A 23,799-nucleotide genomic window follows, 5' to 3' on the forward strand; every position below is an offset into this window, starting at 1 on the left:
AAATAAACCTATTTTATAGCTAGTTTATCGCCTGCTAAACCAATATTCTTTTGATCAAATTGATTGTACATTTTGTTCGATTTTCACTGGGTCAGAACAACAGTCATACAAGAGTTATTCCCCTTTTGATTTAGCGCCCGCTTTCTATAGTTTTTTTCTCCAATTTCTCAAAGCTATCCCACTTTAAGCTATATATACATATATAATATATGGTTTTATCAACAATGGACGCGGGAATGAAGATCACCATGTACTATCAAGAGAAGATTGTTGAACAAGGAATTAGGTATGTCTCCAATCTTTCCCACCCTGGGGTCATTGTAAAAATGTGCGTCAGTGAAAATAAAGACAGCCAAATACTCGTCAGATTAACCCTATACACTCATCCCTGTTAAAAAATCGATCAATTGTTTTATTATTGGTCTTTATTCTTACACAAGAGCGGTCGTGAGTAAATATAATGGGGGGTGAGGTAGGGTTAAGATGGCGCCTGTTAAAATGGCGCTTGCTAAAGACGGCGCATGTTAGACCTTTTAAAGTATTAAATTTCGAAAGTTGCAAATCAGTCCTGGTGGATTTCTTAAAAGTCCCTTGAGTCCTGCGAGTGGGAAAAGGTTGGAAACCATTAGCCTACGATGTACTTAGTGGTGGTTTGGTGTCCACACTGTCACGTACGTCATTTCCGTTGTCGATAAACACAGTTAAAATTGTCTTAAGACTAGCATGAAGTGTCGAAGAAGCCATTATCAATGCGCACGCACACACACACTATTTATCTATCTATATATAAATATATATTTGTTTATATCACATATTCTTCATCTCGTCCTCGTGCATCACCACGTCTCGCAGCTCCCCAAACCGACAGAGCCGTGTCGCTGTATTTCAAAGGTTCTGTATCATCAGAGGTGGCCTCGATCGCGCGTAATTCACGGTTGTGATCGATAATATAGTCCAACTTAGTAAAACAAACACAAGGCAAACAGCTTCTAATATCGCTGTACGCCAACCACAGGAAGGGAAAAAAGGAGATCTTCACAATGCGAACCCAAAGCGCAATCTCAACGCCTTTTAGACCGATACAGAAAGGTGCCGTGCAGGACAGAGTGGCGTTGAGCATGCCCACAACGAAGGAAGGGACTTCCATGATAAGTGAGAACACGGTGACGAGAGAGATGACCATAACGGCTTCTCTCTTTAACAGGATCAACACTTTCTCCAGCGGTTTCAATTCGTTCTTTCTAACATGGTACACGCCCGTCGACAAGGCTACAGGAACGATGAGCAAACCAGGGAATATGTAACTCATGACTTGAGCCGCTATGAAATAGTTCTTATCACCCATGTAGACGCATTCTCGCTCGGGGTCGGCTTCTCCCATCCCCACGTAGAAAAGCGGGAGAATGATGATGACTCCGATAATCCAGGGTGCCAAGAAGAGAATTATGGTCAAACCCCATCTTACCGGGGTAGTGAATGATCCGTCCTTTATCACAAATATACTTCGTTCAATGACCAGACTCAGTACCGTTAAAAGGAATACAAACACGTGCAGATAATCGTTGAAGAGCTTCAGCGCAATTCGTAATGGACAAGGGAGATAAGCGTTGATTTGAAGATGCACCAAAAAGGGCACGATAAAAAGTCCCACCATCAAATTTGTCAACGAAATATTTACGATTAAGATATTCTTGGGATTTTTACGAAGCCTGTTGCAACATAAAATGAAGCCTATCAAAGCAAGATGGCTGCCGAGCGTCCATATTGTCAAACACAACTGACCAATATTGGTGTTACTGAAATGGTGGACATCTGTCGGGATGACAGATTTATCATAAACACCGTCATCCATCTGAAATAAACAATAATAGTTGGCATTAAAACAATAATAGGTTAGTATTCAAAGAATTTGTAACAAAAACCAAGGTTAAAGGTCAACAACACAAACTATCTACGTCATCAGGAGTTTGTATCGTTGACAAAGTTAGGTGGATAAACATAAACCACTTCCTACATGATACTCAAATTAAATGAAACGCTTATGATGACGGATGAAGTAAAAGATACTCTAGACCATGGTCCAAGCCGCGTTTACGTATTGTCAGTGATGTACAACGGATGAGCTACTAGTTTTTCAGATGGGATAAATAACTTAGCCGCGCGTACACGAGACAGAGAGAATTGGGGTTTAACGTCCACGCAACACAAACCAAGTCATTTCGAGACTAGCATATGGTTCAATTTTATTTCAATAATTCGCTTGCGGGTAGGAGTCTTTAGCAGTGAAAGGAAACGGGAGGGGCAGGTGAAAACCTACGAGGAAAGGACTGTATTTTTTTATATTTTGTTAATAATAATACATCAGTTTTAAGTGAAGACATTTTACATTTTCTTGTCAATATTCGATCCCTGCATTGGCCGAGAAAGTTCATCCAGATTTTCCGGCGTGGTTCCCCCTTGTCAGTGATGCAGGTCGGAGGGCCTGACAAGGACAGCTGTCTAGTCGTTCGGATGGGACGAAAAACCGAGGTCCCGTGTACACATTGGCGTGCACGTAAAAGATCCCTTGACAGTTGGAATTCGATATAAGAGTAGGCCGTAGTGCCGCTGTCCTGGCAAAATTTCCCTCATAGCACACTGTATCCCGTATGCCCGTATTCATTAGCCCAGTTCGGAGCTAACAGTAGGACGTTAAACCCATTTCATTTCATTTCTTGTCAACAATAACATGTCAGTTTAATGCCCAGAGAGAAACAAGGTACACTATAGTTTGATCAATCGGTGTCAGTAACCTTAAAATATAATATATATCACACTGGTTTCCATCCTTTCAACAAAATACATCAAAAAGTATATTAAACATTTATAAACAATGTCATGCACATTGAAAAAAATTACAAGGTGTGGGCTATGGCTTGTTTGATCGACGTCAATATTTCTTAAAAAATTAATATATACATGTATATACATATAATCGAAACATCAAATATACCATGACAGATTATAATTATATGATATAAAAACAAGCTCGAAGTTTATAGAAAATTACTTCATATATCCCTTCAAACATATTTATTGTTACCCACGATACTAATAGCTGAAGGCCTGAAGACCTGAAGGCAGGTGTTTCACAGTGGTTGTTTTCAAATCCATTATAGGCCCATATAGTACTTGAAATACAATATTGTTTAGACCAAGTCAATCATAATTAGAAAACCTCTAAATAATAATAAATGAAAAAAAAATATGTTACTTGTTTTAGATAAAGTCTATATTAAACAGTTTCCAATAAACATGTATATTATTAACCTGGCATAATGAGAAAAACTCAAAATAATAATAAATGAAAAAAAAATATGTTACTTGTTTCGGATAAAGACTATATTAAAGAGTTTCCAACAAACAGGTATATTATTAACCTGGAATAGCATTAAGTGTTTATTAAATTCCTTTATTAAAGTCAGTTAAGCTGTTTAACGGGTGTTAACCCCAGGTCAAAGTCTATAGAGTTTATGAATGTATATAATATATAAGTATATTTAATACATGTATAGAAAAGGGTTAATTAAGAGTTAAAGAACTGTGTAATATATTATATATTCAGTCAAACTAATCAATCAAACACACGTCAATACCTGTATGTAAAGATCAATCACCTGGGTGACTCATCCGGATTATTGCAAATAGATATTTCAAAGCATTCAATTTCAATGTTCATTACATTCGAATAGCATAACAAATTTCATAGCGGAGAAAACCCTCAGATTTTTATAATCAATTCGATCCTTGCCATTGAAACCGTTCTGTCGTTTATAAATGCACCTTGTTTAATATGGTTTTCGTTTTTGGGTTTTAACGGTCCTGATGTTCTGCATTAACCATGCTAATATGGGATTTAACGTCTTACTGTTGAGCATTAACCACAGGCCCGTAACTATCCCCCCCCCCCCCCCCCGTGAAAAAAATTGTCGACCATTAAAAAAATAGATATACATTGTCCGTCAATTTTACAGCCCCCTTGAGAACACTTCTCAACCCCTTCGTTGCTCTGATATGGGGTTAAACGTCCTGCTGTTCAGCATCAACCATGCTAATGATATGGGGTTTAACGTCCGACTGTTCAGCATCAACCATGATAATGAAGGCCGGCAAACCGGGAGTAATTTTTCTTTTTCTTCTATACTTGATAACAAATACAGACTTGATTAAAGAGCAAACTTTCCCTTATAGTCTTATAGTACACTGCATGGCGTATACCAGTCTTTATTATCCCGGTTGGTGCAACAAAGTAGGACCTCAAACCCCATTTTATTGCATTCAGTAAAAAAAAAATAGTGTTAGTCATTGACAGAAGATCATAATATGCAACTCCCTAATTTAACTTTAATCGGATGGGACGAAAAACTGAGGCCACGCGTACACATTGACATACACGTAAAAGATCCCTTGACAGTTGGAATTCGATATAAGAGATGGCCGTAGCGCCGGTGTCCGGGCAAATTTTTCCAAATAGTACACTGTATGGCGTATGCCCGTCTTCATTAGCTCAGTTCGGAGCAAAACAGTAGGACTTTAAACCCTAGATAACAAACCTCATCTCTCAACCCTCCGTGTTTCGAGATAAGACATGGTGCTATATAGTTCCACGTAGCAAAGCCCAACGCAAATCACATCGGGCCCCAGTTAGCAAAATTGACAATATTTTTCATCAAAACAACGATTGATTATTGTTATTTACAATATTTCTGCTACATCTAACTACAACTAAGCATATAATACTACCTGAAACGGGTATAAATAATCGTATTTGAAATCGAGGCGTTAATTAAGCCGTTACTAAGAACGTCATTTTTAAACGGACGATGTATGACGGTGTATGTCGCATAAAAGCAACGCTTCGTTAATTTAAACGCGAATATTTGGAGTTTGGCGATAGTTGTGCCACTACATTGGCCTCTGTAAGTTTAATTAGTCATAATAGTATAAAATTATTTTATTTTTAAGATGTTACATGCATTAATAAAGAAACTGAGTTTGTCACTTGGAACTAAAAGCACCCAATCGTAGCTAAAAACAAGCACACGATATAGCTAGTTAAACCACATTTCACTTTAATTACATTTCTCAGAATGTTTGTCGTGTAGTCAAGTGCGTTAGATCGTAAGGTCTGTCATTGAGCCAAGTGACGTGGTTTTAATTCCCTGCTTGTACGTGACAAGGAGAAGAGTCACCCGTCCAATCTCGTTGATTTTCTGGGGATTTCTTTATTCACTGATCGAATATTCGAACATAATAATTTGTAAACAACATGCATATACACTCTTTAATCACAGACTATTGCTTTGATGTAGATCTAACATGATTGTAAAAGCTCCGGTCTACTTAATGCTTATTCATTAATAAACGACTCAAGAGAAATAAAATAAAACCGCGATATCTTATGATCTCTATTCACTTAAACATGAATCAAATTTCTCCTACGAACTTTATTTTCCGAAGGGATTAAGTTTCATAATCCCTGCAGATTATCTTGCTAAAGGTATAAACTGTTAAATTAAAGGTAAAGGCAGATTAACCTCGTTTTATTTGACTGAACATCATTTTTGGATATTTTATGGGTTAGTATTTTGTTTGAGGTTTGGGTTTGGTTTTTATCTATTTTTCTGGGTGTTTTTTTTTCTAAAGAGTGTATTATGTTAATCAAAAAGGAGACGAATCTTAAAAGCCTTTGGCTTATAAAATTTTTTTTGAATCCTCACTTTTTGACAAGGTGTGTATTTAACATCAATCTTATCTGAATAACTTGTTGTTTAAATCAACGGTAAAAGCCGATTTCATTTGATTGATCATCGTTCATATTATCTCATAGGTACTTTATGGGTTTGGTTGTTGGGTTTTTTTGTCTGCATTGATTTTAATAAAAGTGTTTTCTCTATCTAACAAAAATTGTTTAAAATCAATGACATTTAGTAACTGAACAGGAAAGACACGGGTCACAATTCTACAGATTACAAATACTGTTGATTACTGAGCAATCTGTTTAAAATACAGATCTTTATTTCGTTTCGTTTTTTTTATATACTACAAGTAAAACGAAATTTTGAACTATAAAAAACGAAACGAATAGGATCTGTGTTTTAATCAAATTGATTACTGAGCGGCGTTCCACTAGACTTCTCTAGTCTTTATTAATTACCATTAACAGTAGGGGGGGGGGGGGGTCACGGTGGCCAAGTGCTTAAGGCTAGCCTGGAGGTCGGGTGTTCGATCCCTGCAGTGGTGAAGGACGGAAGACCTGACAAGGACATATTCGCGTGCACGTAAAAGATCCCTTGCATTTGGTCTTCGATATAAGAGTAGGCCATAGTGCAAAATTTCTCTCATAGCACTCTGTATGGAATATGCCCGTCTTTCATTCCATTTCCATAAAGAGTACATATATTACATGTCTCGTGCGGTTATTTTCACGATCAAAAAGTCGGGGTTTAGATTAGAGATTTAAGATTATTAAAGGGTCAATGGCGTCTATTAAGGGATTAACCATAACTTGCCCGATTATATCAAACCTGTAGACTATATTAAAACAATAATAAATCTATACAAGTCAAAATAATTTGCTGCCATTATTTAGCCTTTAATCCGACTAATTGTTGAATACATTAACGATACATTATGGGAGATTCGATAACAAGTTCGCAGTTCTCACTATAATAGTTAAAATCTAGATAATGTAAAGGCAATTTGTTGAAAATTTCATTCATATTGATCCACTATGAACCGAGAACTAAGCGTTTGAAATTTCTGCCTAGCCTCCATCATCATTACTAAAGTCTGTACGATAAACAGCATAGTCTCGATTATACATTTAATCGTTAAATCGTGAAGGAAAGTTATGCAGTAAATCGGCTCATAATCCACTTAAGATCGCAGGCTAGCGATGCCATCGAGAGTTGATTATGGTCTGGATAGGTTGATTAATGTCTAATTAATAAATTAGATAACATTTCAGGCCGAAAGAAAGACCTGCAATAGACAAATTTAGTTCTTGCATAATGTATGTTTAAATTAGAAACTCTAACAGTTTATAGACTCCGCCACTAGTGCTATATTCTTCAATATTACCTATTGTATATCTTTCCATAACGTTACTGAATGTAGATGTAAACATCAGATTGGTAGAAAATCAATTTAAGAATCGGAGTTTTCAAACGCTTTATTCAAAGTGCCGTTTAGTACTTTCCGAAGAACTCTGCACATTTATCTTCAATTTAAAGGCGAGTCTTAAAGTTGTTCCTATGCCACGCCGGTGTTTGCACACCGATATAAGTACATGTTTAACTAGACCCAGGTATATATACCTACATTTTACCTATAAAATATTTATAACCCAGGGCTATACTGTGTTATATATGGAGCTATATACGGGTACTTGTGTATATCTATATAAACATACCAGTTTAAATGACAGATATCTGACATACATATCAATCATCAACATATACTTGACTGGAATATTGTTTTATAGTCTATATCAACATGGACTTGACTAGTATACTGTTTTATACAGGTACTTGACTGGTATACCGTTTACAATCTGTCGGCCATATTGTTAGTAGTTTAATAAAACTGTATCATAACCATAACAAGTGTGAAACAGGAACCGAGCATGGCTTCAGAAGTCCGATGCGCAATTGGCCAAGGAACATACATGACGATCGTACTTGAATTGTCGAGGCCATACGTCGTTTTCTGGACGAGCGTCGCCCCTAAGAATTACTATAAGATGTATGGCGCATGGGGGAGAAAGGGGGAAATGGGGTTTAACGTCCACTCGAAACCGGAGGACCCGGAGAAAACCCACGAGGTTGGACAGGCGACCCTACTCACGCCAGTTGACTCAATAACAGACCTAATGATACAGCGCGCGCTTGCTAACCATTCGGCCATCCACCCCCGTGGAGCATGGGAACAAGTTCATAGGCCAAAAAATTAATATTTTGGCTGTTCTTAATATGAACCCCCCCCCCCCCCCCCGACAAAAATGAAACGGAGTTTAACTTCCTACTTTGCTACATAAAGCGGGATAATGAAGTCGGGCATACGCTATGTAGTGGAATATTTACCAGACCGGAAGGTCTCGTGTAAATTTCTCGGTTTCGTTTGGCTAATTGGTGTTTCACATGATCAGATTTTTCACAAGAACGACGCTCTTCACAAAAAAAATAAAATGTTTTTTTTTTCTCCGACTAGGCTAATGAAGTGTGTCATGAGGGAGATTTTGCTCAGACAGCGGTGATAAGGCCTCGAATTCCAACTATCAATTTTCGTTACGTGCCTGCCAATATGTGTACACGGGACCTGGATTTTTCGTCTCATCCGAAGGACTATACGCTGTCCCTTGCCAGTCCCTCTGTCCTAATTTTAGTATGATATTTTTAAACTAAGTAAAGAATGAAATGATTGCTATTTGTATGGGTTATATAATGTGACCGTACCTTGTCTATGTAATATCTATCAACACCTAGTATTAATATTAACACTGGATATCATCAACATCATCTGTAAATATATAATATAGTATTTATATAACACATAAATAATAAACCACGTATATAAATCATATATCACAATCATCATCGTAATCCATGCCCATAGAAACATCATCACAAGTCAGGAATTGTGGAAAATATTCTACCAGCTTCATCACAATCTATAGGTTGTATGCAATTACGTCAATAAATTGGCTGTGCTTCTCTGGAATTTTCCAGCGTAGCTTTCCCCTCGTTCGCATGGAGAGGAAATCTTGCACGTAAAAGATTCCTTGAAAGTTGGAATTCGAAATAAGGGTTGGTCGTAGCACCTCTGTCCGGGCAAAATTTACCTCATTGCACACTTGCACGGGAGTAGGATGCTCTGGACATTTCTCACAGCCTACCTTAACGACTAGTAAACCAACATCTTACGGTGGCCCCCGCAGCATACCACGACCGGCGTTAATCTCACCAACAATCACGTGCCCTAACCTTATTTACATCTCAGCGACCTTGACAAAAATTGAGCTGGCCTTAACAAATATATTTAGCCGTAACGTAACTTTTTAAACGATCGCAGTATACCCTCTACTTACGTCGTCAACTAACATGCTATAATTGATAAACTGTCCACCATCAAGTGAACCAGCATCACTTAGTCCAAAATTAAAACATTACCTTAGATTTAAAAACTAGAGATACGCAAAGTTTTATGTTGTTCCGTTCTACAACTACTTCAAAATCAAAAACTATTACCAATAAAAGATCCAAGTGATACGTCGTCCTGTTCTACCCCAAATTTAAAATATTACCAATAAACGATCTAAGTTTTATATCGTCCTTGGCCCTGTTTCTCGAAATCTTAACTAAAAATAAAATCCAAATTTTAGTAGATACTTCATTTTTGATTGGCTAAGCACTAAAATCAATCTAATATTATCCAATCAAATTACTAAAATTTGGATTTTATCTTAGTTAAAACTTCGTGAAACAGGCCTCTGTTCTACACCAAATTAAAAATATTACCAATAAAAGATCCTAGTTTTATATCGCCCTGTACACCAAAATCAAACATGTTACCAATAACAGATCCAAGCACCATGACGAGCAAACACCAATATGGTGGAAATACGACAGATAAAAACACCTTATTATAGCGATAACAACAAGATGGCTTCATATTTTACTTAACCACACTCATCATTGATTGGGTGAAAAAAAAGAATTATTTTCAAACGAAACAAAGAGCTAATCAGTTGATTACCTGAATATCGATATAGATCGATATCTCACACAAAACTTTTGTTTTACTCGTCAATTAAGTAGGTTGTTAGACAAAATACGACGGCCATTGCTCAAAGATTTTCTGTAGACAATTGAACATAAAGAAACGCACTGCGTTCATATAGATGGAAGCAATGGGAGGCTGTTTTTCTCATGTGTTATCAAAATACAGTGGCAAAGGCGCAAATAGTTTCTGTTTCTGTAGATAAGTGAAAACAAAGACGTTGGCCATGTTTATAAAACCTGAATGCCCTGGTTTGTTGTTGTTCACATGTCGGCATAGGTGTTGGTTGGGGAGGGGGTGGGGGCATTATCATCCAATCCTTTTAAAGCGCGCCGAATGAACTCAAGGGGTGGAGTATTGAAATAGGTTCCGTCCCCGTTCGTCTGTCCTTCCGTCACAGTTTTATTTCCAGGGAATATCTCAGAAACCAATCCATATAGCTTTGTACACATATCGAGGTATTAAAGTAGTTATTCCTTTTGCTAATTAGAAATTTCGTAGTTGGATAATTTTACTTAAGATATTTTGCAATGGCGAGGGACGTTTATGACCTAGTCATCTTTGAAATTTGTATAGGTAGTCTGTCTATAAAAGCATATTCATTGGCTGAGATTCAAAATCTTAGAACAAATTTTATTTTTTAGCCAATACAAAGGCAGCATTCTGATATAGCATACGATTTCGTGGATACGATTCCCTGTATGTTCTGCGGATCACGGTGGCTAAGTGGGTAAGACGCTGGCTCGCTAGCCTAGAGGTCCGGTGTTCGAGCCCTGCATTGGCCGAGAAAGTTCATCCAGATTTTCCGGCGTGGTTCCCCCTTGTCAGTGATGCAGGACAGAGGGCCTGACAAGGACAGCTATCTAGTCGTTCGGATGAAAATAAACCGACGTCCCGTGTACACATTGGCCTGCACGGAAAAGATCCCTTGACAGTTAGAAATCGATATAAGAGTGGGTCGTAGTGCCGCTGCCCGGGCAAAATTTCCCTCATAGTACACTGTATGGCGTATGCTCGTCTTCATTAGCCCAGTTCGGAGTAGAACAGTAGGACGTTAAACACCATTTCATTTCCTGTATGTTCTATGACAATCTCCTTTTTTTTCGTTGCTTAGCAACTTATATATTTCAAATTACTTTGTTGTAAATGACTGGACACAAAGAAGAAGATGGTGGACCAAGAGCCTTTAAACTGAATACGGTGGGTTTCTGTTGATTTCAGGTCAGCCATTGTGAAACTTTCCTTGAGCAAGTTTCATAATAATGTTGATTTATGCAGTTGTCGGCTCATCAGTGCATCTTTAGTAAACATGATTTAATACGTTTGTCAATAGCAACCACATGTTCAAATCTTTACCGCCATTATCCTAATGTTTCTATATGACTAAACAGGCCTATAGCTTCATTTATTCTCATATTTAACATATAAATTTTAAACACATGAAAATAGTCTTTGATATCGTCGAGAACACATTATTCCTTTTTACTGGGTGTTTGAAAAGACAGAAAAAATAATCTCAGATGAAATGTCGATTTCATACCCATCTTTCGCCAGACTTTAGAAAGTTGTTTTTCTCTCTCTCCATAGAAGTTTGAGATTCGTCTACAACGTGGGTGAATTTCCACATATGAATTTAAAAAAGTCACGTAGTCCATTCAATCGGCAATCGATTGTCCGATAGCTTTAAATCTGGTGTATTCTATATTAGACAATTCATCGGAGATTGATGGTATGAGATATTGAGCAATTCCAGTTAGAACACGACGATTTTGAGATATAAAAGTGAAATGAAATGGGGTTTAACGTCTACTTTTCTGTCTCGAGCGGCTGATGCTGCTCAGACAGTGAAATTACAAATGTTAAGTAATATTGGGCGTTAAACTCTGATGCTGCTCAGACAGTGAAATTACAAATGTTAAGTAATATTGGGCGTTAAACTCTCTCTCTCTCTCTCTCTCTCTCTCTCGGGTATGCCCGATCGAATGAAGTTTACCGTCATACTAACATTTGGGTCATTATTTGGAGACTAAAATACCTAAATGTTTGGAGAACGGCGGAAATCACTAACGTTGAAATTTACCTGTGGCAGGTAACATTGACATTCGGGATCGTGTTATACTTATGGAAAGGATATGTTGACATAATTATTTGCATTAAATAAAAAAAATTATGAAGCTTTTCCGGTGACCTTTAATGGTTAAGTGAGAGTATAGGAATTTTCCCGAACAGAGGGGTTTCCGATTGCTAATTTGTTGTTTTATGTACACGCCAATAGGTAGGTTACATAGGCTATGTAGACCGCGATTGAGTCGCCGCATCTCGAAACCATTTGCATCGATGACATACTTTATGATCCAAAAGCCCACGCGTTAGACCTTGACATTGAAGGGATAAGCATATAGCCAAACACAGTAGTACTTGACAAGGACAGCTGTCTAGTCCTTCGGATGAGACGAAAAACCGAGGTCCCGTGTGTATACATTACAATGCACGTAAAAGATCCCTTGGCAGTTGGAATTCGATATAAGAGTAGGCGATAGTGCCGCTGCCCGGGCAAAATTTCCCTCATAGCACCCTGTATGGCGTATGCCCGTCTTCATTACCCCAGTATAGGAGCAGAACACAAGGACGCTAAACCCCATTTCATTTCATTTACCTACTACAACTACTAGGGATTTACATCCGCTTCCTTGATATATAAATGACTGCGACATGCCGTTTCTCACGTATAGGGTCGGGTCGGGTCGGGGCGGGAGAATGGCTTAACACGTGCGAGTCAAATCACAATGTCTGTCATTGAGTCAATTGGCGTGGTTTCGATTTCCCGCTTGTACGAGACAAGGGGCGGGGTCGCCTGTCCAACTTTGTGGATTTTCTCTGGGTCCTCCGGTTTAATCCCATAGCTAAAGACGCGCAAGCGAATTATTGAAATAAAATTGAACCATACGGTAGTCCCGATTGGCCGAAATGATCTAGTTTGTCTCGAGTGAATGTTAACTCCATTACTCTCTCTCTCTCTCATTTGTATGATACAAATAACGTAACATTGCGTCACTATGGCAACGTGACATAACATTTAATCTCCTAACCTGTGCCCAGTGTCAACATTAGTATTGTCCATAAAAACGTGTTACAGAAACCCTTGTTTATCCTCGTCCAATTTAAACAAATTTACGTTAAGTGCTGCATCACGCTGTGAAGGGACTTTTATAATTATAGCCTGACATCCATATTAAGGATTGTCACAACTTAACTCCGAACAAAGGGGTCGGCTCAAACAATTTATTTTACAAACCCATCCCGTACTTTTTATGAAACTTAAATTAAATGAAATGAAAGGGGGGTTTAACGTCCTACTCCAACTGGCTAATGAAGACGGCTGAAACTTAACCCCAACAATTGTGTAAATTTTATTACTGCTGGAGAAAGTATTTTTAGTCCTGATGTTTTTTCTGGGGTGTTATCTTCCTGAACCAGTGTGTTTGAATATTTTCTCTTGTACGGTCTCAACTCGTGAAGTCGGAAATAAAATGTGGCTTGACGTATTTCTGTTCTCTACCTACCGGACAAATGACGACGGGCCATAATATGTGATAGTTATAAGGCAAATTGTGCCCAGACAGCGACATTTAACCACCTGTTCTTCGTGGAAATCCAACTGTCAAGGGTTCCTTTACGTGCACGTTAACGAGACATGGGTGAACCTAGTTTTTTCTGTCCCATCCGAACGACTGGACGCGTATCCGGTTGACGTTAAACCCCATTTCTCTATTCTAACCATCTACTCGTGTCATGTCTAACCCGGAGTGTGGACCCCCCTCTGTAAATATACGATCTCTATATATAAACTAGCGTGTCAACCATTGCAATTTGAAGACAGGGTGAACGGTAAAGTAAGTAAACTTGAATTTTTTAAAGACAATAAACTTGCTTGCTATATGTATTATCATATATATAGCCTACGTGACAAAAAGCTATATATCACACCTGGCTGAATATATCCACCCTTTATTAAAAAAGGCTTATGTGTATATTGTATTACCAAGCCTTATTATCAAGCAATTTCATTCTTAAAAGATTGTTTGTTTTTCTCCCATTACGAAGACGAGTGATGCAATCAAATTGAATTCTTACAATAGACACATTTTGATGTATATTTGTATATATTGTAATTGTATAAAAAGGGCAATGGTTGTTAGAATTGTACAGAAAATGCATCAATTACATGAATTACAAAAAAAAACTTCGACTAGTTTTCAAATCCTCTATTCAGAATATTCATGTTACAATTGACATCAAAATATTGCAAGCCTAATTAATTCTGAAATATGTCATGTGGTTTTTAAATAAAAACTAGAGTTCGCTTTTAGAGCTGATCCAAATCAAAGGGAAACTTTTAATGGGGGCTAGTTTACCGTGCACTAAAATTAGTCCTTGGCAGTTGGAATTCCATGAATTTCCCCAGAGCATACTGTGTGTCGTATATCTATCTTCACAAGTCCGTCTGATGCAGGCAAAATAAGACTTTATGTCATGCCCCATTTCATTTTGAATACAACCAATCTGATTATAATACAGATCTATATTTCGTTTCGTTTTTTTATACTTTCGATAGCCTACACTACATGTAGATCTGACCGGTTGTAGCGATAGGTCGCGTCAGAGGTCATACGATCCTTTGTTGACCCTATGGCGTCAGACATTTGATTAACCAATCATCATTGATGTTACTAGTGGATTACCCACAGTTCCGTGAAAAACACGCCTAAAGCTCGTCGTAACAGACCGTTTCATTGGCCAATTCCTCACCCCATTCAGAACACGTCAATGATAACAACTCTTCTAGATCCTAGTGTAGTAAAGACAAGTAAAACGAAATTTTGAACTATTAAAACAAAACGAAATAGGATCTGTGTTTAACCAGATTGGAATACAACCAAATGTTAACATATAAAGTTAAATTATAGCAAATAGAAAAACATTTTTTTCCGACAGGAGAGATCTAGCCTCTTTAAAACACAAATTTTGATATCCACTAATATTATAAAAGCAATGAATAAAAACTGATTTTTTAGTAAAATGAAAAATATCTAGGCCTATATAATCCCGGAAAAAAGAGCCGGTTTTACAGCCCCTTTAAAACATAAGTCTGGTGGACTGACATTAAAGAAGCCGAGAATGAAATAGATATTTGACTACAACGAAAACTATTAGGATGTCGGATATAAGATATTGTGTTGTATAAATCTTCACAGTATATCGTGAACATTAATATGACAGATTAGAGGATAATATTATGTTATACTTTAAATTAAGATTAGAAACGGTCTAGCAGTCACATAGACAATTACATAATATACAAAAAAACAACACTGCATCGGTCTTTATACGGATAATATTTAGTGTCAAATAAATATTTATCTTCGACGGTGGAAATTCCTACATGAACATATCTATAGCGTCTGGTACGACGATGGGGATTCCTATATGAACATATGAATTATAGCGTCTTGTACGACGGTGGGGATTCCTATATGAATTTATGAACTCTGTAGTCTGGTACGACGGTGTGAAATCTGCATTTTATAAAGATATTATAACAAAAGGTTTGACGGTTTCTGTAAAATACACCCTCCGGTATTTATCCCAGAAGTTTATCAATGACCTAGAACTATCATTATTAAATATACGACAATAATAAACCAATGGACCTGAATAATATTATATTTGAACTATAAAGGTCAAAATATAAAGGCTGTGTAGATGTTTGAGCCATTATTAACTTCCACTTTGACGACGTTTTCTTAAAAAACACAACACAATTTACAATATGGAAAACAACCACTGGTTTGTTGACTAAGACACTTAAAGATACATTATGTACATTAAGATTTAGACAAAGAACTGGCCAATCTGGCTATAATAGTTCAAAAAAGGATTGATTATGGTCTTGTCATGTTAATAAAAGTCTAATAGTTTATATAACATTTAGACCTAAAGAAAGACCTGCAATAGGCAGATTTGGCTCTTACATAAATGCTAACTGTCTATAACTCCATTTTATAGAATTAATTCAATCAAATTGAAGTTCTCTCGGTGGATTACCCAAAATTACAGATATCTGGAAAATGTCTGATTCGACACAAACTAGGTCATGTCGGGACTAACATATGGATTAATTTTTATTTCAATAATTCGCTTGCGCTTAGGGGTCTTTAGCAGTGGGAGGAAACCGGAAGACCCGGAGAAAACCAGGCGATCCCACTCCTTGTCCTGACTCGATGACAGTGTGATAATTTATTACTAATTACATACAGGAGAATTTGTAGATAACGAATGATATATTAATATATTGCTATAAAAAAAACTGTAATGGCTGTCGTTGTCCTTTAAGTGCGAGATGGAATGTGATTTATTGTCTAGTCAATACAATATGGCGGTTATTTTGAGATTACGTAATTGCAGGAGAATTCTCCGTCCCATCTAGACAACTAGGCTCACTTGCCCTGTCAGTATTACAGACAAAACCTCTGACAAGTAAGAATCGGGGTTAAAAACTTCGAAGATTCATCTTGGGAACCTACCAAGTGATCATACACCGGAATCATACCGTGGGATCATACCCTGTGACCATACCAAGAAATCCTACCAAGGGATCATACCCTGGGATTATACCCTGGGGTCATACCTATAGAGATCCTATCGTGGGATCATACCCTGGGATCCTACCAACAGATCCTGCCATCCTCTGGAATGCTACCAACAGATCCTGCCATGGGATCCTACCAACAGATCCTGCCATGGGATCCTACCAACAGATCCTGCCATGGGACCATCCTCTGGGATGCTACCATGGGATTATACCCTGGGATCATATCATGGGATAGTCTTAAGGACAGACCAGTATAATTACAGATGGCTTACCACGGTTCCACACACCCCACATCCCTTGTATGTTCCGACAATTATACAATCCTGGTTTAAAACCCTCAGGTATAATCGATCGACTAGCGGAATGCACCCACCCCCTCCCCGCCTTACCGTTTATGTTCCGACCATTTTATGATCCTGGTTTATAACCCTCAGTTATAATCGATCGACTAGCGGACTGACCCCCCCCCCCTCCCCACGCGCCCCACCGTTTATGTTCCGACCATTATAGAGAGAGAGAAATGGGGTTTAACGTCCACTCGACACAAACTAGGTCATTTCGGGACTAACATGGTTTAATTTTATTTACATAATTCGCTTGCGCGTAGGGGTCTTTAGCAGTGGGAGGAAACCGGAGGACCCGGAGAAAACCCTCGAGGTTGGACAGGCGACCCTACCGACGATTATACAATTCTGGTTTATAACCCTCAGTTATAATCGATCGACTAGCGGACTATAAAGCACCCCACCGTTTATGTTCCGAACATTATACAATTCTGGTTTAGAACGCTCAGTTATAATAGATCGACTAGCGGACTGACCCCCCTCCTCCCTTTCTCCGCTTCACCGTTTATACATGTTCCGATGATAAAATGGTCCTGGTTTATCACCTTCAGTTATAATCCATATTGTCATTAGTTATAGGTATATATGCCTACTGATATACATATAACCCTGGGCTATAAACTAATGAACCTCACCAGGTATAAAGTATATAACAATATAATAATATACCTTAATGATCACTACTCCACTCTATATACCTGAACACAGGTTCAATAAGTTTCTCTTCCAACCAACTGAACCTAGTCGCACTGGTGAAGTACAATATTGACTTTAAAACAACTAAATAAACACAGAGACCCCGTCTTGAAATAGCCAGCTATTGAAGTCTTTATAGGACATATCGCTTTGACATTAATACGACTTGAACATACGTGCAAACTTAATGGATTTAAAAATAAAGGTATGAAATGTATACTACTCTATATAGGCCTACAATGTCTACTGGAATACTTTTCCTTGAATATATATAAATCAAGACGACATCTTATCAGACGTCTTCGTTAGTGTAGATGTAGAAAAGTTTAGACTTGAGGCTAAACTCTCCATTTTATTACAGTTTGTTTGTGTCATTAATAATAATACGACTTGAACATACGTGCAAAATTAGCGGCGATTTTATAATAAAGGTGTGATGTAGGCCTACTACTCTATATAGGCCTATAATGTCTATTGAAATAATTTTCCTTAATGACGTCTTCGTTAGTCCTGTAGATGTAGAAAATTTTCCTTGAATATCCTGTGGATGTAGAAAAGTTTAGACTTGAGGCTAAACTCTCCATGTTATTACAGTTTGCCTCAACACTGTTATCACACCACTACCTGATCGGTAAATATTTGAAAACTGCGCACAGGTTTAATGGCTTTTTAATTGCTCTTTGAAAAGGTGGACATAGAACGAGTTGTATTAAGTCACAAGTGTGCATTGAAATTTAATACAATTATGCCGTTATATATTATTAAACAGATGGAGCTTACCTCTTTCTTTATACAGTACGTGTGTGTGACCCTATTTCTCCACGTTATCATATGGTTCGCTAACTTGTCAACCACTGCCTCTAGTAATAACTCCTCTCTTGTCAGTGGTGCAATCACGTGGGCCAAAGGTCAAAGGTTTTTTTTTTAGCCCTGAGGTGAATATAATCTCGATCATCTAGGCTCACCAAACCGTGAAAACGTTAAGCGGTAAAAGTTGTCACATTTGGAGACCAAGGTACCCGAGGCTATATTGGATTTTGACTGGGCGTGGCTAAGTTTTTTCTGTCCGGATAACCAAGTGTATGTCAATATAGTCTTGTGTTTACAAGACATACAACTGTCGGTATTGCAATGTTTGTTTGAGATAGAGAGAGAGAGACAGACAGACAGACAGAAAGACGAGGTGTGTGTGTGTGCGTGGGCATAGGCGTACGGGGAAATTTTTGATTGGGGGGGGGGGGGTAATAGTTGGTGCCCGAAAATGTAGTTAGATTTTTAGTATGTTACATAATAATAATAAATTCGCTGTTAAATTGGACACATTCAAGAACACAATATTTTTTTATACAACTTTTACAAAGACAAAGTACAATTGTGTGCCCAAATTTTCCCAGCATTTGGTGCCCAAAATGGGGGGGGGGCACCACCCCCAGCTCGTACGCCTATGTGCGGGGGGGGGGGCGTTGGTCCGTCCACAACTAGGTTATTTTGGGACTAATAACATAATTCGCTTGATGGGTCTTAAGCAGTAAGAGGAAACCGTGTGACCCGGAAAAAAATCACGAGATTGGGCAGGCGACATATATATACTGCTTATCACGTACGCGCTAGAGATCGAAACCACTTGACTTAACGACAGGCCTTAAAGCGGACGCGTTATACCACTCCGCCACCCTATTGAGGTGTATTAGTATGAGGTTTTACAATGCTGCTGAATGACAACGCGACGTGGTCATTTCTGTAGAACTGTTACCTATTTTAAGCCACGTTTCTCAAAATCCCCGCACCCCCCTTACGATTCTTTTATCTTGGGCATCATCACAAAAACTACAGCCTCTGTCGTGTTCAGGGGGTGTAACTCTAGGACAAAAGGTCGCGGAATGCTGAATATCGATAGGGTTCGTCATCTCATGACTACAAAAAAATTGAAAAGAATCCGATAAAGACTGTATATAGCCTCTCATGCGTTCACAGGCCAATTATTGACGGAAACCCCGACGGACAGGATGACGACATCATACGCCCGGATTTTCTATGGTCTCGAGTGATCTTTGTAAGGAAAAGAGTTGATGAACAAATTACAAATCAAAAACAGACCCGACAAGTCAATGCGAAATGGAGAAAAAAAGGGGAGACAAAATTTAAGGGAAATAAAAGAAACTAGTCTTAGCCCATATCTAAAGGAACCGGAGTCTTTGGAATTAACATATAACTCAAGTTTCGTCAAAATCGGATAAAAATAGTAGGCCATAAGCTAAATACGTTTTTTTTCGTACAATCTGGGGCCATAATCCAGGAAGTTACAGTCTGGTGCGCGCTAATATCTAAATGAACCTATGTGCGCTAATATCTAAATGAATTTAGATCTTTGAAATATATACATATATTTCAAATTTCATCAAAATCGAATAACAACTGAAACCATGTAGAGGATCTACACACAAAATGTAAACAGACAGACGGACACAGGGAAGACGACATAATACGTCCACATGAAAATGTGGGCGTATAAAAGATCTGTTAAAATCTATATCATAATTGCAAGGTTTTAAAACAAGTTTCATGAAATTCGGACAACAACTCAGACCTAAAGACAGCCTTTATACCTTTTACGTTAAATCAAGATCGTATAATTCTAAAAATGTATATCTAATTATTCAGAAAAGAAACAGACACCCTTGTTGTCTCATAAAGCAACTTTTCTGAAAGTTTCAGAAAGATTCCATGAGATCTGTTAACTCTACCATGCTAACAGGTAGTTTCGACAAACAAATGGCATAAGTTTCAGAAAAATCTGATATAAACTGACAAGCATTGCAAGCAGTGTGGACAGGTTTCGGCAAAAAAGGGGCAAAACTCTAAAAATATTATAACGATTTTGATGAAAAGAAATAGGAGCCTTCGTCGTATCATAATACAAGCTTCCTGGAAGTTGCAAAACCATCCGATAAAAAACATAGCCTCTAGTGCACTAACAAGAAAGAGTGGACGGACTAAAAACATAAGGACCTTCATCGTATCTTAATACAAGCTTCCTGGAAGTTGCAGAACCGTCCGATAAAAAACATAGCCTCTAGTGCACTGACAAGAAAGGGTGGACGGACTGAAAAGAAATAAAGACCTTCATCGTATCATAATACAAGCTTCCTGGAAGTTGCAGAACAATCCGATAAAAAAAACCACGTAGATTCTAGTGCGCTGACAAGAAAGTGTGGACGGACTGACGGACGAAAAGGGTGATTACAATATACGTCTACATTAACATGTGCGACTTTGTCATTAGTTATGCTTATCTCTGAGAATGCACTAAATGGAGACGAAATTTCAACAGAACGCCTCAGTGAATGTCCCAAATCCCGCTGTTATTTCTAAATGAAAAGGCCAGCTCAATTTTTCGTCATAGCGCTAATCCCAACCCTAACCCTGGACATAACCGCAATGCTTACCCCAACCTACAATCTCGTCAACAATCACGCACCCTAACCTTATTTACATATCAACAAGGACCTTGACAAAAATTGAGCTGGACTTAACAGATTTATTCCAACCCCACAGCCAATTCCAAATGCTTTATTCAGAAATATTATAAATAGTCTCCTAATTTAGTTTCGGACTTTTAGAAGCGAAACATGACACAGGTGGCTAAATTTAAAAAGTTAATAGAGAATTAATCTTAGTTTTCATGTACCACTGCTACGATAATAAACAGGTGGGGTTGGGGGTGGATGGCCGAAAGATTAACGCGTGTACGTTGTATCATAAGGTATGTCATTGAGTCAACTGGCGTGGTTTCGATTCCCCGGTTGTACGTGACAAGGAGTAGGGTCGCCTGTCCAACCTCGAGGATTTTATCCGGGTCTTCCGGTTCCCTACCACTGCTAAAGACACCTACGGGCAAGAGAACTATTGAAATAAAATTGAACCATATATTAGTCTCGAAATGACCTAGTTTGTGTCGAGTGGACGTTAAATGCCATTTCTCTCTCTCTTTCTTTGACTGATTGAGATTGAAATAAAAGTAGGATGTAGAGTGCCCCCGCCCCCCTCTCTCTCACGCACACACACACATTATAAACATGTAACGGTAAATCTCTGATCTTTGGGGTATATTCTATGCCTTTCCGACGTGGTTTCCCCTTGTCAGTGGTGCAGAACGGAGGGCCTGACAAGGACAGCTGTCTAGTCCTTCGGATGAGACGAAAAACCAAGGTCCCGTGTATACATTGGAATGCACGTAAAAGATCCCTTGGCAGTTGGAATTCGATATAAGAGTAGGCGATAGTGCCGCTGCCCGGGCAAAATTTCCCTCATAGCACACTGTATGGCATATGCCCGTCTTCATTAACCCAGTATAGGAGCAGAACAGTAGGACGTTAAACCCAATTTCATTTCATTTCATTTCATATTCTTGAGGTCTGAAAGTCGGGGGCGGCTATGTATATATAGAGGGAAATTTGGGGTTATTCTTCTGAAAGTTTTTCTTTAAACCTGTAACAGGTTATACTTCTAGGGTAAGGTTTTTTTTTCCATAAGAAAACATGATCTAAGGTTTTTCTTATGGGAATTCTGTGATATTCTCATTTTGCGTAGATGAAAACGTAGGCGGTTTATAAGCAAGATAAAGTTCTCGACTTCGGTTATGCTGGGGAAGAAAGACTTCAGAAAAAAAACCTGTCGGCCTCGGTTTTTCTTTTTCTCTGGTTATTTTCTTCAGTCTTTCTTTCCCTAGCATGACCTTAGTCTCGTACTTTATCCTACACATAATAAACGATCTTCGCTACATCTTCAAGCATTCATAACTTCACCCAGAATAAAGTAATTGGAATGAAAATTTAAATATATTCATTTTTGAACTGTCAGTTCTTTCTCTAAATCTTACATACTGAATCTTTAATATAACTTTTTTAAAAATACGGGTGGTATGTTTCTTTGGGTTTAAGGAATAAGTCGATCCAGTTTCAACAATTCTTATTGCATATTATCTTTCCGGTCATATTTTGACTTTTAAAACTTTGTGAAAAGGATACGGAACCGGGTTCTAGACATTTTTGTATTGACTTGGATTGGTCGTCCATTTGATGCTAAGGAGGCACCCTATCGATTTTCGACAGCAAATCGTGAAATTATCCCCCCGGTTTAGGTCCAACCCCATGACCCGTCTTCAATAGCCCAGTTTTATAGAACAGTAGGACATTAAACACCGTTTCATTTCAAATTTATCACATTTTGTTAACCCGACAGAAATCTTTAAAGCTTCATTGGGGCATTAGGGAGAACCTTTTTCGATTTTTAATTTCGTGGAACCACCCTTCCGTTTCGTGGAAGTATCTTAACACTATCATCTTTAAGTGGCATTTAGCGATTTGGAAAAAAATTAACGGAACATGGTTTTTATGGGATACATTCACTGGTTTATTCTAAAAGCACGACGTGTTGACGTTTTGACGTTGTGTTTCAGAGGATACTTGTCGAAACGTCGTGCTTTCAGAATAAAACTAGTGATTGTTTCCCATAAAAACTGTGTTTGGTTATCTTTACGCTTTTTGAACAGTTTGGTTCATTATAATATTTTTTCCTTTTAGATATTTTGCTAGTAAATAGTTATAAGGTGCATGTTTCTTTAAAAAAATGTGAGACCTTTAAGTATGATTTTGAATAAGGCGGAGTCCCAATCTTTATACAGCTTATAACTTCACCAAGTCTAAATTTGGAGGCACTGCATGGTTTTCTGTTGGGTAAATTAATCTAGAATTGCCCATATATCTAGAATTGCCCATATATCTAGAATTTCTTTATAGAAACAAAAACCGTCTTTATTTATTGAATATAATTAAGCTTTCATATTACATATGAAAGCTTATTGTTTCTGTTAAGATTATTATTGTTATTTTTTTTTTGTGTTTTGTCCACAAATCGGATTTCTCAGAATCTAACCATAGGATCGTTCTGAAACTTTTACCTATCCCCCCAAAAATGGGTGGTGGCTGTTGATTAAATATATTTTCAAAACGTTTTACGAATCCGAAATCACCGAATTTTACGAAGGAATGCATTTGACCTACAATGCTGTAACTCTGTGACTATTTGACCTATTTTACTAATTCTTTTTTCTTTGAGTATCTTGAAACATTTACTTCAAATCTACAATTTCGGATTTTGGCATTTCGAAAATTCGTCGCTGTCATTTCGAACCGGAAGTTATTACCAATTTGACAACTTCTTTAATAGTTGTGCGATTTTCGTGAAATTTAGAATGTTAGTAGATCTTGCCAATGCGACTTCAATGAT

At 37.9% G+C, this 23,799-nt stretch overlaps 1 protein-coding gene across 2 annotated transcripts; it reads right to left on the reverse strand.

Moving 5' to 3' along the window:
• Nucleotides 1-483: 483 nt before the first annotated feature.
• Nucleotides 484-18,458, reverse strand: LOC126817778 (uncharacterized). Of its 2 annotated transcripts, none has more exons than XM_050544923.2 (3): nt 18,292-18,458; nt 8,496-8,559; nt 484-1,852 (listed from the first exon to the last, which is right to left on the reverse strand). In XM_050544923.2, the coding sequence occupies exon 3, from the start codon at nt 1,850-1,852 to the stop codon at nt 803-805; it is 1,050 nt and encodes a 349-aa protein (XP_050400880.1). In that variant the 5' UTR covers nt 8,496-8,559; nt 18,292-18,458; the 3' UTR covers nt 484-802. The 2 variants fall into 2 exon arrangements, with proteins under 2 accessions (XP_050400880.1, XP_050400881.1); XM_050544924.2 differs by lacking the exon at nt 18,292-18,458 and adding an exon at nt 17,485-17,574.
• Nucleotides 18,459-23,799: the final 5,341 nt, after the last annotated feature.

Source organism: Patella vulgata, chromosome 4 (assembly GCF_932274485.2).
Source record: "Patella vulgata chromosome 4, xgPatVulg1.2, whole genome shotgun sequence".
In the NCBI taxonomy this organism is placed as follows: Eukaryota; Metazoa; Mollusca; class Gastropoda; family Patellidae; genus Patella; species Patella vulgata.